At 43.0% G+C, this 15,911-nt stretch overlaps 1 protein-coding gene across 4 annotated transcripts in view; it reads left to right on the top strand.

Annotated features, from left to right (window-relative positions):
* Window positions 1-15,911, top strand: part of LOC124300124 (gamma-aminobutyric acid type B receptor subunit 2) — a 103,459-nt gene that overhangs the window by 56,230 nt on the left and 31,318 nt on the right. For all 4 annotated transcript variants that reach the window (XM_046753820.1, XM_046753819.1, XM_046753821.1 and 1 more), the window contains exons 3-5: window positions 6,782-7,096; window positions 8,792-8,896; window positions 10,689-10,754. In XM_046753820.1, coding sequence (XP_046609776.1) covers window positions 6,782-7,096; window positions 8,792-8,896; window positions 10,689-10,754 — 486 coding nt within the window. The remainder of the gene's footprint in view (window positions 1-6,781; window positions 7,097-8,791; window positions 8,897-10,688; window positions 10,755-15,911) is intronic.

The following is a 15,911-nucleotide window of genomic DNA, read 5'->3' as shown; positions in this document are numbered from 1 at the left end:
TTAACGTTTTTTTGCGTCGCCACGCTGCTTATAAATTTTCAACAACTCAAAGTACACGACGCCCAAAAACTGACGACGAGGCATGCGCCTGCTCTTCTAATCGGATTGCAATGCCTCAGTCGACTTGTCAACCGGCTTCCCTTCGATAAATGAAAAAACAGAGGAATCGAACGAATCACTCGGAGAGTCAGGCAACCGTTCAATGGTTCGAGTGGCCATCTCGAGACAGTTTGGCACGTAACTCACCATAAAGAGGCTCGGATAGGGATGTAATTCAAACTGCGTGAAGGATTGTCTCGTCGCCTTTTCCATGCTTAGTCCAAGCTCAACATCCCTCTTACTTTACAGCTTTATAGGTTCAAAACCATTCATATGGTTGGAAAAATAGCCAACTTTGTCAAGGTGGAATCAATCAAAAACTAAATCACCTGAACTGGAAGTAAGCGCAAGTGAAGATCGAAGATATTGAAAAGCACCGAAGCAGCTAGTGACTCAAGTTTATACCCATGACCACTGGTCTGCGAGAAAAAAAAACTTTCTTCTCTCCATAAAATTATGTGTAATTATAAAATATTTGATGATTTTGAATCGAAATATACTAATAAAAAATATTTACAACGTATACTTTTCATGTAAACGTTATTTGTGCTTATAAATTATAATTAAACAGACAAGCTAAAAAAAAGAATTTTCAAGTCAACAAGTTTAAACATTAAACTCGTCAGAAAATCTATCCACTAGTATAATTCTACTTATTTTGTAGTTTTCTTTCTATTGATATCATCGATTGGAGCTTCACGTCGAATTGACCAACAAAAACCCGCAAGCATTCCTTCTGACTATTTTCCGTTGCATCATCTTTCTGTGTGCAATATGATCCGGGTTTGCAATGGAAAAAAAGGAAAGCAGATATGGATCCGGCAAATGAAATCCTTCATGTCCGTAATATGTTTGTTTGAAGGAGGATTTCGTGGCAGGCCTGTGTAATCAGCTGAACTTAAACAAGTGCACACGAAAATTAAATGCAAGATTACAAGACTACGTCACGAATGGTTTTCCGGTTAGTAACGAGTCAGCAACAATCAGCAGTCTTCAACTTGGCGCCGGGGTTCGGATCCCGAATCGTAACTCTGACATCGAGGTAGCCAACGTCTCGTCCCGTCTATTAGGGTGATTTGGATCTGGCCGGAAATTTATTCAGCACCAGCGCGAATCAGATATTAATATTTCACGGTATTCCCGCGCCATTCGGACGATCTCCGTATAACCTGCATGAATTTCAAACTGGAGAGGCACACGATGAGCGGGCATTTCGCGACTTAATTGCGTTGGGCCGATCCGTCACGCATCACACCGAAACAAAGGCCGACGCCTTTGACGCCTACGTTGCAGCCTGACGTATTAATTAGAATCCCCGTTGATTGAATTCTAACTCAACCCTCGTCCCGTCCTTCGGAACTTCGGAGAGCATGGTTTTTGAGCTACGTCCACGAGTGGCCTTGGTTTCAATTTTCACCCCTGCAGGAATTTCGTACTAAAATTATAATCTATCGTCTCGTTTTGAGTGACATTTATCATCTCCCGGTCTAGTCAAACTCACGCCGATACGCGTGCAACGCCCGCTGATTTTTGACCACTCGTTAAACATTTAGTTCAGAGCTGTGCATCTAGGTTTGAAATCGCGGGTCATTTATACCACCGCATTTGGTATTGTGAACTTCAGAGGGGTACGATGAATTCCGAGGGTCGCGAGTTCGAATAGGGGGGTTGATTTGGCGTCAGTTTATACAGTTGGTCTCAACCGATGGATTTTGCTCAATTAGTCATGGTATACACTCGTCGCCTAATTTGACAAGTGACAATCACTCCGCGGTTCCACATGAAACGTTAATTGAAACGCGGCATGGATAGGATCAAGTTTGAATTCCGTTCTCAGCTCCGGATGCGCGCTACGTTGTCGAAATTTCGTTTAAAAAAAGAAAAGAAGGAAAAATAAATATACTTCGTACATCAAGTAACTTTATGTATCGCATAAAGCTGTATAAACCAATTTCCAGGCGAGTGTCTTTAGTGATAATATTAACATCGCCATTTTGCCAAATCAAAGTTCTCGGACCGTGGAGACGTTTTATCTATTGAACTGTGCACACGGGTTGTAAAGACTTGTTCAAAATTCATTCAAGAATGAATTATTTCTCGGATAGTAACTTTTCCGATGAATTTGACAATTAAAAACACTCGTCATTTTCGAGAGGGGAGAAAATCTTGAGCGTTTCTTTCCTCCATTTGGAATGTCGCAGGGATTATTCAGTGATAAATACAAACGAAAGTATATTTCACGTACTGTACATGTTTGAATTGAAAGTTTATTCGAGTCGAACGAAACAGGCGTCGCGCAAACTTCTTCCAGAGTTCATGTTTTAAGAAATATAACATCTGCAGCGAAAACTAGTCGAATTGCACTACCAATTTTTTCACATCCTAGTTTCCTAGCGACAATAGGGCGAGCAAAATACTCCTGCAGAAAATACAAATCCGACTGTCCCCGAAAGTCTCAAGGCAATGCTGTGCTATTATATATTAGCAAAGATGCGAACCGTACAGAGAAGCTGACACAATGCACGAATAAAAGTGAGTAACAAGAGTGGAACGGGATCTGGCGAGTCTTTTGACGACGCGGGTCGTCCTGACTTTTAAAAGCCTGGAAAGCTGCAGCGATATGAGCTTTCGGATATCACAATGGAACCACGGTAGCTACAATCTACGCCATATATCGCAGTACACAATTTCTCCGTTACATCGGGGCCGAATGGCGCAGGAATACGAAAGAACGTTTGTCCTTGCACTGTCTTATCCTCTCTCCGAGGATCCGGCTACCCTCGCTTGAAATTATACGTACGGATGCCTCCTCGAGTAACGTTGTACAAGATACACAACCTGGTACCGAGAAAATTTCGAAAAGTTCTTTGCTTACGGCTACGTCTGCCACTCTTGCAGGATCTTGTTTATTTTAAATCAACCCCACGTACCGGGTGGCATCGGCATAGTGACCCAGAACAGTTTTCTGTGCCGGCTGATTCAGCGTCCAGGTCTCGTGAGACTCCGAAGAAATATTTTCACGCTATCGATTTCTTTCGTGTCTTGCTTACCTCACTTTTTATTCATGCAAACGTCCCGAACGTCGCCTGTTAAGCATCCGGCCAGCCAGAAGTTTCAGGATTCAATCGAACAATTCGACGAGAGGAAATGCTGAGATTCCTTTCGAAAAAAAGTTTGCGAAATTGGTTCGGGCGACGAGATGGCGGACCCGGTATTTGAATTAGGCTGGTTAACGTGACCCTCGACACCCCGAAGGCCTCGAGACGTTTTGAGACTCCCCTCTTGCCGTCGACGTGTCTGGCCCTCGTCTCCGACGCCGTTGGCTGTATGACGTACTAGAAAAACCGACTGGCTGAACGTATCATGGCAAGAATGCCACTAACGCGACGAACTGTCATTAATATCTGCCACCCCCAATGACCTCAACATCCTCCGGTTATCACCGGAATTTAAGGCACGTAGTGATGCCCGTCTTGGTGGCTAAGATATGATGGACGAGGATCCGTTCGTCAGGTGTTGCCAGAGGGAAAAGAGCGGCAACGCGATCTCGATTCTTCAATCTGGAATATCGCGGATATGATGCGTGAGTCGTGAATCTCGATGCCGGTCCCACAAGTACTCAAAATTTCAATCGAATCGCATGAATGTATACAATGTCACGTTTCACGAAAGCCCTACTCTGACTAGAAGCTGGCCGCCATTTAAAGGAGACAGCGTAGGAAGCTCGAAGACGTTCGTGACCGAGGTGGCACGTTTAAAAAGCTTTTCTAAATGGCGCGTGAAAATTTTGTAACGCGGTAGAAGAATGTTGGGAGATTGTTATTTTTTAGTTAAAATGAAGTAACCTCAACCTCATCACTAGAACAATTAAGGAGGACGAAATTCGATGAATCGTAGGATTTTTTTCGATATTTGCAGTGTATAATAAGAAAGCACGACATTTTTTAACGCCAATTTTTCATTGATCAAACTATCTTCGAAAGTCTTAATCTCCACATTTCCGAACGTTTCTGCTTACACGCAAAGGGAAATAACAAGAATCGACTTGACGCAAGAAACTTTTTTCACAAAAACTTGGAAAACCTTCGCTGAATAGCGGATTTTTATCTCGGCTAATAGAAAATCAACTTGCAGAATCCATTGTGTCACGTTTAACTTACATGTACGGAAGTGATGAAAAAACTTTTGCAGCTCGGCGACATTTTTTTTTCCAAAAACTATCGGATATCTATGCCGATAAAGGGAGCGGTTGGTTCTTTTCTCGATCGCGTTGCACACCGAAGTCTCGACTCCTAACCCATTGCGAAACGTTCCTGTAACAAAAGCAACGCATATGCCCAGGTTTTTGTCAGAGCACTTTAGCCTCAACTCTCAACGATCACAATTGATTCTTGCTCCTTTGTGCGACGGTCGCTTTTCGCTTTTAATCGTCGTTATCGCGTGAATATTTCCATCCACTGAGCCACTTCAATGAATGCTGCCTTCTTGCTCGTTTTTTTCTCCGAAGTCTGCCGACGGTCGGTGAACTTCGCAATCGCGATTTCCGTGAAACTGCGGGCAACGAGATGTGGCAACTTTACGCAGTGGAATGGCTACGATTTTTGCGGAAAATTGACCCGACAATATTCCTCGAGTTAGTATCAAGCTTTATTTATTCCGCGAGTCCTTTTTCCGCTCGGTTGCACGGGGTGAGTTCATGTTGCAAATTTGATTTGAATTTGCACAACAGCGAGAGACATACTGTAATGCTGTACGTTTTATCCACCCTCGGTAATATTTTCATGTAATAAAGGCTAGTTCCACCTCACAAATTAGCCCGGTTGTTTGTTTGACGTATACAAAGTTGGGCTGCTGGTTGGAAAAGGTTTTCATGGTCCCTGAAGGGTCTGTGAAACCACTGACAGTCTTTTGTGGCCCATTACGACCTTTCCTCGAACGCGGAGAGTGCACGTGAAGAGAAATGGGGAAATGAAACATTTTTAAAACGACCAGTTTTTTAATTCCAAACTGCAAAGTGCACATTCGCCATTTAGCAAAGTACCACATCTGAGGTGATTTGAACGAGAAATGTCGATCGATTGAAACATTCTACGGAAGAGCTGCGAAAGAGAAAACCCGGTGAAATCACAGGAAGAGAAAATTATGCAGTTCCGTGTTATTATTGTTCGAGGAAAATTACAAGAGGTGAATATTTTCCGGTTTTCAAATTTGCAACGGGACGTGAATACGAACATTTGCATAAGCATGTCTGTTATACGTAGGTACATACCTATAACTGTACCTATGTTCTACATATGCAATTCTCGCCTCGAGCGGAAAAAAAATAATCAGCAAACCGAGATCGTAGAACGAACGAACGAACAAATGAGAAAACGAACATACGGCTGCGGAAATAAAATAATGGTTTTTATTTGAAACTCGGGGCAAAATGTTGGGGCGAATACAACGCAGAGAAAGCTTCAGTTCTCTATGGGTCAGGCGTTTTGCCAAAATTCGTTTGAACGTCCAGTTTAGTAACGAGGTGAGAAATTGTAGGTACGCTTTCCAATTTCGCCTAGCGTGTGAACGGGAAAGCGGTTTCGATCTAAACGCGTCATCACGACTCCAATGCAGAATTTATAATGCCTTACGTATAAGTGACGGATTTTCAATCTAATTAATTTTCTCGTTTTTATCGGATTGAATTCGGGTCTTCGATTATATTTCTGGATTCTATTTTTCTTATTTTTCTCCCGATGAAATTTCTCCACTAATATTTCCATCACGCATTTGCGTTTACGGATTCTCGAACAGTGTTCGAAAAATTACGGGGAATATTTGTATTCACAAAGCCACTATCAATCATTTAGCGGAAAGTTACTTCGGCAAGCCGAAGTGGGTACGTGGATACAAAAAGCCTCCCCGTGGAATCGTGACTGTATTGCAAACAGCGAAAGCTCGCCTTCAACTCGCCCCAGTCAGAGATTACAATTTAGAGTGAACCGAGCCTTGCGCGTAAAGGAAATCAAGATGTAGAGAGAGATTTGATGTTCCGAGCCTTGCGCAGATCCGGAAACACATTTTTGGCTCAAGTATACCAAAAGCTTTGTAAGCTCTCGCCGTTTCAACTGCCAAATAAAGTACACTGCCCGCTTGAACTGCAGAAAATGCCCGATTAAAATTCACTTTACGTATAATTTTCTCCATCTGCAGATCCCGGAATTCTCTCAAATCTCGCCTTCCATTACATCCGATAAAACATTCTCATTTCACCCTCGCTCGTCACCCCCCCTCGAAACTGAGTACAACGCGTAATTCAATTCCATCACGACACACGTGGCACAGACTCGACCAGCCAGCCTCGTCCGGAAAAGTTACACCCTCAAAAAAGGGGTTGCAGAGGCTCGGTGGTTTCCTTTGTGGCGGAGCGTAGGGAGCTTTTAACCGGCCAAACTCAAGCTTGCGAAATCGAGTTTGGAGTACGGCGGGTCTGAGTGCGATTATTCCGACACCGGATATTCCGAGCTCAGAGTGCAGAGACTCGTGCTCGCAGATTTCTGGGCGGCAGGTACATACCTGTTGATTCCCTCGGAGCCGGAAGCACATCTACGGGATCTGCAGCCGCCTCCGAGAGTCAACTCGCAATTTTCAAATCGCCAAATCGAACCAGCGACGATCCAACTTGTGCCAAATTCTGTTTCAGTGCGACCCGGGCGTCGGAGTCGACCGTTTCTTCCACGCTCTCTACTCCAGGCGAGACGCCCTGATGCCTCTTCTCCTGGGCACAGCGTGCTCCGAGGTGACTGAAACCCTGGCAAAGATCGTTCCCTACTGGAGCATTGCCCAAGTCTCCTTCGGATCTACGGCTCCGGCGCTGTCCGACGCCACAGAGTTTCCACTTTTCCGTCGCACCGTCGCACCAGACTCGAGTCACAACCCTGCCAGGATCGCCCTGATCAAGCACCTCGGCTGGGACACGGTCACGGCGCTATCGCAGAACGGGGACATGTACTCCCTGGTGGGTGAGCCCAGTTTTCTTACCGGATTATACCCGACGCCGATTTTTTACCCGAATGCGAAGAACTGCCTGACCGCTGAGAAATATGTGACATTTTTTTATACGTGTGTAGAATTCTCTATGTCAAAGGTGAAAATTAATGAAAGTCAAGGTTTTACGTTTCGGCCCTGAGGGGGGTCCTGATACGCAGAAAAATTTAATTATACTTATGCAACCTCGTATCAGACGAGACTTTCTACATGAAAGAAAGTCAAAAAAAAAACCCGCAACAGCGGTGAAAATCAAGTTAATAATCCACAGACCAGATAATATCCATTACACATCCATCAACCCTAATGGTAATTCACTTATCATCCAAGTCAACGGGAAGTTTTTATATTTAATCGAATTTTTCTGAGGATCAGGGCCCCCTTCAGAACCGAAACGTCAAATCTTGACTCCCGTTCATTTTGACCTTCGATATCGAGAATTCTATACATATTAAGATAAGATCGAAAAATCATTGAAAATTTGTCATGCGGTAACTATATAATTATAGTAAAACGCGTGTCGTTGCAATTGTTAAAATTGTGGGAAAGTGTGGTAGAAGTCACTGTTTAGTGGGATCATAGTTGTCGATATCACATTTTCTGCTCACTAAATGCGGCATGAAATCCGTACGTTTAGTTAACCCGTGACGTCTATTTATCGCTCCACCAACATCGGATTATCCGATTAGGTACACGTACAAAGTTCCTTTTCATTTTCTACCTAGAACTGTACCATTCGGTTGTTGTAAGACGTGAGAATAGTCGAGGACCGTACAGTAACTACATATAACTAGAAATTTCTCTGGGTCAGCTACGGTTTATAAAACCAAATTACACAAAACCATCGAAGGCGAGCGTTCGTTGTGAAACGACAGCAATCCGGAAGATCTATTGTTTAATCCGTGTTACAGGCTCAGGCTCGCTTCTTCGCGTAATCCGAGAAGCCGCCATTCGAAATCTCCTGAGCATTGGACTTTGAAAATGGGAACATTTCGACTCGGGCTGTTAGCGTTTTCGAGATTAAATTAATACCGCCTATCGGCAGAATTTCTCCGAGATTTCGTGCTAATCGAACACCCGGATCAAAAACTTTGCTCATCACAAGTTACGGAGTTGTCCAGAGTGACGGTATACTCCGAGGAATTTCTGTTATCAACTTTCACATTTTCGAGTTACATCTCTGGACGGACGATCGAGAGCCGGTCCTAAAATCGGATGACCGATCGGTCAAAGTCTCATCTTGGCGGGATATTCGATAGATTTTTCATACCCCGGGAAGGCTCATCCGCGGCTCTAGCGGTAAAAGGTCAACACGTATCGAACGCTGCTCCTCGATCAATAAAAGAAATTCGGAACGCCTCGGAGAGACAATATATGTTCATTCGCAGATATACCTAAGCGTGAAAAGGAATTGGCGAGAAAACACGCGATATTATTTCGGGGTGATCGACGCCGCGTCATAGTATGAACTGAATCCTGTAACATTACCTGATGAGAAGCGGCCAACGTACGCGGAACAAGCGTAAAGCACTAAAAGCTCTCAGCCCGGAACGATTTTGGCCCGCGTTAGGCCGACCTTCTCTCGCTTCTCGGCAGGGGAGAGAATGTCTCGCCTTTCTTTGCGGGGGTGGAAAAAATATGTTGATGTACATGTTTCACGTTTCAGGCGGTAAATGACTTGGTCACGGAGCTGGAACAAGCTAACATCACGTGTACCGCCACCATCACGTTTGCAGCGAACGACTACAAAGAGCAGCTGCGCACTTTAAAGGTGAGCCTGACTTTGTTTCTTACGACGGTTTTGTCCCGGGGAAGAAATTGCCCGTTTATATTGTTCTAGAATTAAGGGATTTTCGCCTGAGGTGCTTTCAGTTTAATTTCAAAACTCGTTCGCACTTTAATCACGGTTATTCGTACAGAGAATAAAACACCGCCGGCTGAAATGGGTTAATTTGAAAAAAATGGAAAACACGCAAAGAGCCAAATTTTCGAGGCTTCGGTCGTTTCCGGGACAACGAAGATTTCATTTCTGGGCCCGTCTTCCCCGCGGTAGTCGACTTATTGTTATTCGGTTCTTCCGCGTCTTGCCTCCAAATTTACAAGAGAAGAACCGAAGGAGACCCGGATTATTTCGTTGTAGGAACGAGAAGCTCCAACATCACAGGGAGTAAAAGTTCCTCGGCTGATGTGTACGAAGTTTTGAACTATGTAATATGCCGAGGGGATTAAAAATTGTACATATAAGGAATGTTTGCTCTCTTGGATGTTATATGCGGACGAATCTCCCTCAGGATGCTGAAAGTGAAGAGCTGAAATGCGAGGGGCCAAGTTTTATGCATTACGAACGTTTAATACCCCGTGGGACCCTTGAACAAGAGACTGATAATTTATTTGCCCAATTTGAATCGTACCGTCTTCTTGCACAGTCCCCATAGGCATGGGAACAAGCAGACCTCGAATATGACCTTTGAATGTCGTCGGGACAGGATGATTCATAACCATCGTCTTTGGCTTGATCTCGCATCTGGACGAAGACCCCCATTCCCTAGCCGTGCGAAAACTTTTTTGGGAGCATTTAATTCACCGTCCCTTTGTTCAAGATAAACTTGCCGATACGTGCGATTTCGTGTTACGATTCTCAGGCCGCTCGCGACAGACAGCCTCGTGAGATAGTGTGATTAATTAATCGACTGGCCAATTCATCATTCGCAGTATCAAGTAAGAGAACCGGCTAAGGAATTCTGAATAGATAAAAAACAAGCCGACTTCGAACTTCCCATTTTCTCACTGCAGGTTCCAAATTCACAGAAAAAATTAGATACTAATATCCAATTCGCATTTCGAACTGCAAATTGAGATTCGTGATTAACGATTTAGAAACCAAATTACAGGAAAATGGCGGCTTTTTTAAAAATTTCAACCACTATAATGGATCTACAAATTTTGTAATTCTAGCCTTGGATTCTTTATCGGTGACGTAAAATGCTGCTTCCTATCAATTTTTACTAAAATCCGAATATTTGAAAAATTTTCTTTCACCAAATCCGATTTGCCATTCTGGATTTGGCAGATCTGACTTCAGAATCGTAATCAGGAGCCCAAAAACTATTATATTATGGTACCAGTTTACATTCGAATCCATTCGTTCGGTCTCAAGACATCATCATATTTATTCAATTTTTTGAAATTTTTTTATTTAGAAAATTCAAAATGTACCCAACCGATCAATGTCAAAATCTAATCAGTTCTAAGTTTGGAAAAGCTGCCTTGGTTGAGACCAAAATTATTGAAATCCGATAACTCGTTCTCGAAATATCATCGGACAAAAGATTGATCGCATAGGTATTTACATACACACACAATCGCCCATCTGAAAATGATTGGAGGTGATTTTCTGTACTTCAAAACGTGTAGATCTAGTAAATCCTCAACTTTTCATTTTCTGGGTGATTATAATAACCTCCGTTTTTTCTCTGAAAACAGGGAAACGGGTAGTTGAAAAAAAAAACAGCGAACGCATCGGTCAACTCACAATTAAAAAGCCTTTTTTCATTGGATTGCAGGAACTGGACACAAGGATAATCATCGCAAGCTTCTCCCCGGTCTTGGCACCCCGAGTTTTCTGCGAGGTAAGCAAAGACGGAACTCAGAATATAACAAAACCCTCAACCCTTAATAACTCGGACTCTCCTAATGGAAAGACTACCAAATAAACTTAAGAAGAAACAAAAACGTACACTTGACCCGGGAATCTCGGTGCAGGGGATTAAAGAAGAGCTACCGTCGACTCGCAATTAGCCTCCTGGCCGAGACATCGAGGAATCGAGAATTCAAAAAGGCCCGGATCGAAAGAACGAACCTGTAAAGATCGCTGATCCCGAGGGAGTCTTCTCCAGTTGTTGCCGAGACGCCGAGCTTTCAGTTCCTATTAATCTTTCAGATTCAAAGTCCGAGTGAAGTTCAGTCTGCAGCCCGATGTGCAGGGTTGGGGGTCGGGCTTTTGAAAGAAGGGATTTTCGAGAGCCTCTCAGAGCCTCTTAAATGAATTTAAAACGCCGTGGCTGCAGCGCTGAAAACCACGTCCATTTCCTCTTCGCTTCGCCACGTGCCGGTAATATTTCATCTTCACCGGTGCAAATTATGCTACGTCGACACGTTTTCAAGCGACTTTTTACTTTGCTAAGCACGTCGTGTTATTGTGGGCATAATTTATGTATCGCCCCGTAAGCACACTTCACCATATACCTGTACGTGTAGTCCTCTGTGCGGTAGAGTAAAGTGGCAAACTTTCCTCGGGTGTAATTAATGCTGTGAAAACCGTGGAACCGAAATGCTTGAAACTTATAACCGACTCGCCTGTATTCCCGGTGCGAAGTTCAACTTTATAACGATCGTCGGGCTATTTTTCAATGGAACTGTTCGTAAAGTTGCGCAATTCGAACACGAGTTTCCGGCATTTCCCAAAATCTATCAAAGCCAAATAGCAGGGTTCAATTTTCTTCGACTCGTCGGGAACATCTTCGCGGTCATCTTTGAAATCCTAGTCTTATTTTCACCCTCCTCGAATATTCGTCGACCAGTCAAGTCCGCAAGTCTGGTAATGAACGACGTTTAAAAGCCTCGAATCGGGGACGGAATTGTTTCCGAAATCCGGGTCGTCTGCTTTCCGGTAACAGAAGTTTCGCATCCTCTGTATGAAAACCAGTTTCAGGCGAGGAGTTTGACGCTAAGTAAGTCCTGCGGTTCGAACTACACGAAATACCCTGTCGAGGAGTTTCGCCAGGCTTGAATAGCCCTGCAGGATATTTTACACTCTGAGTTGTTGCCGACATTCGCTGTACATCATAAGTTCGGTAGTCGGGTGGTTGAAATTCGCATTTAAGGGTGCAAAAAGGTGCCGAAAATCTGTTGCGATGTTTTTCGCGAGTTCGATCAACTAGGCTCAAAATTTTCCCGTTTGCACGCGCGCCGTGAAAAAGTCCGACGAACAAAAGCTCCCGAGAAACATCTGCTGCGGTTTAGACGCCTCGAGGCTTTCTGCGTTCTTCAGATCTTCACCCGACCCCAGAGCTTTTGCTGAGAATTCGCGAGACACGGGAGGATCCTTTTCGATTGACAGATTTAAGTGTATTTCGCGGGGAAAAACGATCTTGTTTTTTACTCCTACTTGCAGTCTTCGTAATCGCGTCGTCTGTTACTTCAACGCTTGTACGAAAATAAATGGACATCGACTTCGTTGATCGCTTGAATATGGAACAGCTATTTCCACTACTTTGCGGTTTAAGAGTCGCTGTCCCTGGCAGTGATCAGTTGAACGGTTCCTTCGCCACGAAAAACAATTCGGTTTCCATTCTTCCTTTGCTATCGTTATTCTTCAGACCCTTGGCAGTCGAAAATAGGCGCTGTTACGCGTAGTAAAATCGGGGTGCGAATCTGCCGAGCAGAAAATTCGGAAAGAAATATTCTACACCATTGCAATAACTCTCTAGGTTGTTTATGTCTGTCCTTCAGAGTTGTTCGTAGGTAGAATATTTTTAACAGATAGTTAAAACGTTCCGCAAAATTCGTACTCGCCTGAAAACTAACGATTCAATTTCAACGTCCGAATTAGAGTACTTTCCAAAAAACCAACAGGGAAAAGGCAGTTATTTTAATTTTCATGCCGTTGCCTTTCACATCGCAACGGAAACAAATTCCCTGCACGGGATATTAGTATCGATTGATTTTCTTCTAACATTTTTATTCCCTCTCTTCTCTCTCGTTCAAACAATATTTTCTGTTTACCGAGTTCCCGTCCCGGAGAAGAAAGAAAAAAACGAATGAAAACAAAAAGTGCGAGAAATGAATGTCGGCCGGATTCGTAAGGAGATTTTATTACTTCGCGGGAAAGTTTCATAACATTTGTTGCAAAGTGATAATATAACTGTCATATGTTTAACTTGCGTAAATAGAATATTGTTTTTCCCTGATTGTGAGCGAGATTTTTTTTCAACCATATAAAATTCGAGTTTATCGTTAAGGAGAAAAAAATTCCTGTCACCAAATTCAACCGACGCAACAACGCTTTCGCCTCTAGTATATTCTTCGCTGAAAGTATTTTCCTTTGAAGGTACGTTCCTTATAATTACATAACCGGGATGGTTCTAGTCGACGCTCGGTATAATATCAGCTTTTCAACGGCTCTGATGAGATTTCGTAATTAGTCGAGAGAACCTCGGTGAAGGAGATGGGCGATATCTAACAGGAGGTGACGTCACCGGAGTTTGAGTCAATTTATCGCTGGGACAATAATTGTTTGATAATTGCATCGTGATGGCTGCAGATCGGATCTTTTTTGACGCGGCGTTCCTCCGCCAAACGCTTTCTTAACCGGTTGTTTACTCGAAGTCTCGAACCATTTTTTTACATGGCACAAAGGCTGCCTCCTTGGGCAGAGAAATACGAAACTCGCACTCCTAATTGCCTTTATTACCTTTATGCCCTCAGCCGCTGCTCTTATGCTGCGAAAACCGCCCGCGGTTATGTTCATTAACTTGCTTGTTCGAAATATATGGGCGCATGGGCTGCCGTTATTATACGAGGGACCAGCCAGGTTCGATATTGCTCGAGGCGAACCATCGTCGCGAAATCTCGGCGTTTAGAGAGGTGAGAACGCCCTCCGAAAGTAGACCCTTTTTTCGTCTTCACTTGTCACCGACTCTTGAGGAAATTTTCCATCGTTTTTTTCGATTTCAATGTAACAATTTTAACGTCCTACGGAGATTCAAAGAATTCTGAAACCTTTGTAAACAAATTTGTTGAAAAATTTATTCCCCTTACTCGATCTCGGCAAAGAATTTCCCTGAGATTTTATTCTAATCATCAATTTTGTCAAAGCGAATGGTTGTTATTCGGAGCTGCAGCTTGAAACACGTTTATGCATTCTTATCGAGGTTTCCCAGACAAAGGAATATCGATCTTTCGATATTGTCGTTCGGTCTGGAGAATTCAAGATACGGGCGATGAAAACTAAAGTTGTGTTAGTGTAACTCCCCTTGAAGCAAGTCTAGGTATTTCGATGTGAAAAAATATAATGTGTAAATACTGATAATAATATTCCGGTATTTACGTTGAATATTCCAGAGATATTTGCGAGGTTGATTCGTTTCGCGGTTTCACTGACTTCGCCAATTTTCTCGTTTCATTGAATTCTGATGAATGAATCGAATATCGCTTCATTGGAATTCTAATTTATGCCGCTTCAGTCGGGTTAAAAACGCTGCCAAATCGAATAAGCTTAGCCCGACTTTCTACCGCGTTATAACGCCCCAATTTCGCCGTCGATCTTATCTCGAGCAGGAATTTCTCTTTCAATAAATGAAGATTGATTTTCAATTGTATATATGTATATACATATATATATATATATATATATATTATATTTCCATATCTTCATAAACACTCGGATGCTATACGCGTAGTTAATTTCCTCGTAACAGACTCATAGAACAAGCGTATTCATGGGAAGGTGGAAAAGGAAAATAATTACCTGCCAGGTTCAGTAATCCGAGATAAACTGCAAAAGTGCAAACTCCGAGCTACTAAATACGCTCGCCGTTTCTTTGGCCCTGGAAGGCACTCGAACGTTGTGAAAATGGTAAAAATCAAGCGCAAATCCGTTTGGTGGATGGAGTTTCCCGAGCCATTCGATTCCCGGAAGCCAACTCTTCTTACTGTGCAACTGAATAAGTGCCATCCACCAGATCCACCCACGATTCGGCATTTACGAAACTCAATGCTCTTCGCAACACGGAAGAATACGGGCTGATATTTGAGGATTGTCATTTCGTAACATTGGCGGAGGAATTTTATTTCTACCGGGATAATCATATATGATTAAACGCTTTTCTTCCGTGTTGGATTTTTCGCTGTTTTTCTTTCCCTGTTACACTTACATTTTTAGCGGATTTTTTTCTCGGTTTTAATTACTCCTCTATCAAAAGCTATACATCACATTTCATAGGAATTTTATACCAGCCTCAACGTACGCTGTCAGGATTATTTGTAACCATGATTACTCCAAGCTAATAATTACTCCACGTGATTAGAATGTTTCACTGTCATTTTATAGCAATATATACGTAACTAGCTTGAAAATATAAAATGGCTTATAAATTCGCGTAGCCTCAATGCGATTCTTTCATGTCTTTCACCCCACGAAGCACAGGCGTGAAGGCCAGACGTGATTGGTTTGGAAAATGATGTACACACGTATCGGAGATTCGGTGCCGCACGAATACCGCCTGCATATAATCCCTGCAGCTTCGAAATTGTGAAATATTTTTTATCGCCATTTCAAATGAAACGAAGTGGGCGACGTAAACGTGAAACCGTATATCAATGTTTATTTATCGCGTTGGTTTTTCAATTGGTCGCAGCCGCGTTGATAGCGAGTACGTGATACATACGGTATGCAAATATAATCATTTTAAAAACCTCCGGGTGTCACCGAACCAACGAATGCACTCCGACATACATTCATCGTGCTGTAGACGATACCCTTTTCGCGAGATTCTAACCCACGCGAGAGTCTAGCTTTAAATTCAAGCTGTTCCTTTGAATAGATCCGCGATTTCTCGCTTTATATTACACATACACGTGTGTCGTATGCTTCGTTCAGGATAATATTTACAAAAGATGGTGCAGGATATGGAAACGTGAGATGCGTAAGTCGGATATGTTAAGTATGTGTATTATACACCGTAAGCGGCGCCGTGTGTAATTTTCAGTCATTTGGAACGCCTCGC

The sequence above is a fragment of the Neodiprion virginianus genome, chromosome 3 (assembly GCF_021901495.1).
Source record: "Neodiprion virginianus isolate iyNeoVirg1 chromosome 3, iyNeoVirg1.1, whole genome shotgun sequence".
Lineage (NCBI taxonomy): Eukaryota > Metazoa > Arthropoda > Insecta > Hymenoptera > Diprionidae > Neodiprion > Neodiprion virginianus.
This window is presented reverse-complemented; position numbering and strand designations above follow the sequence as displayed.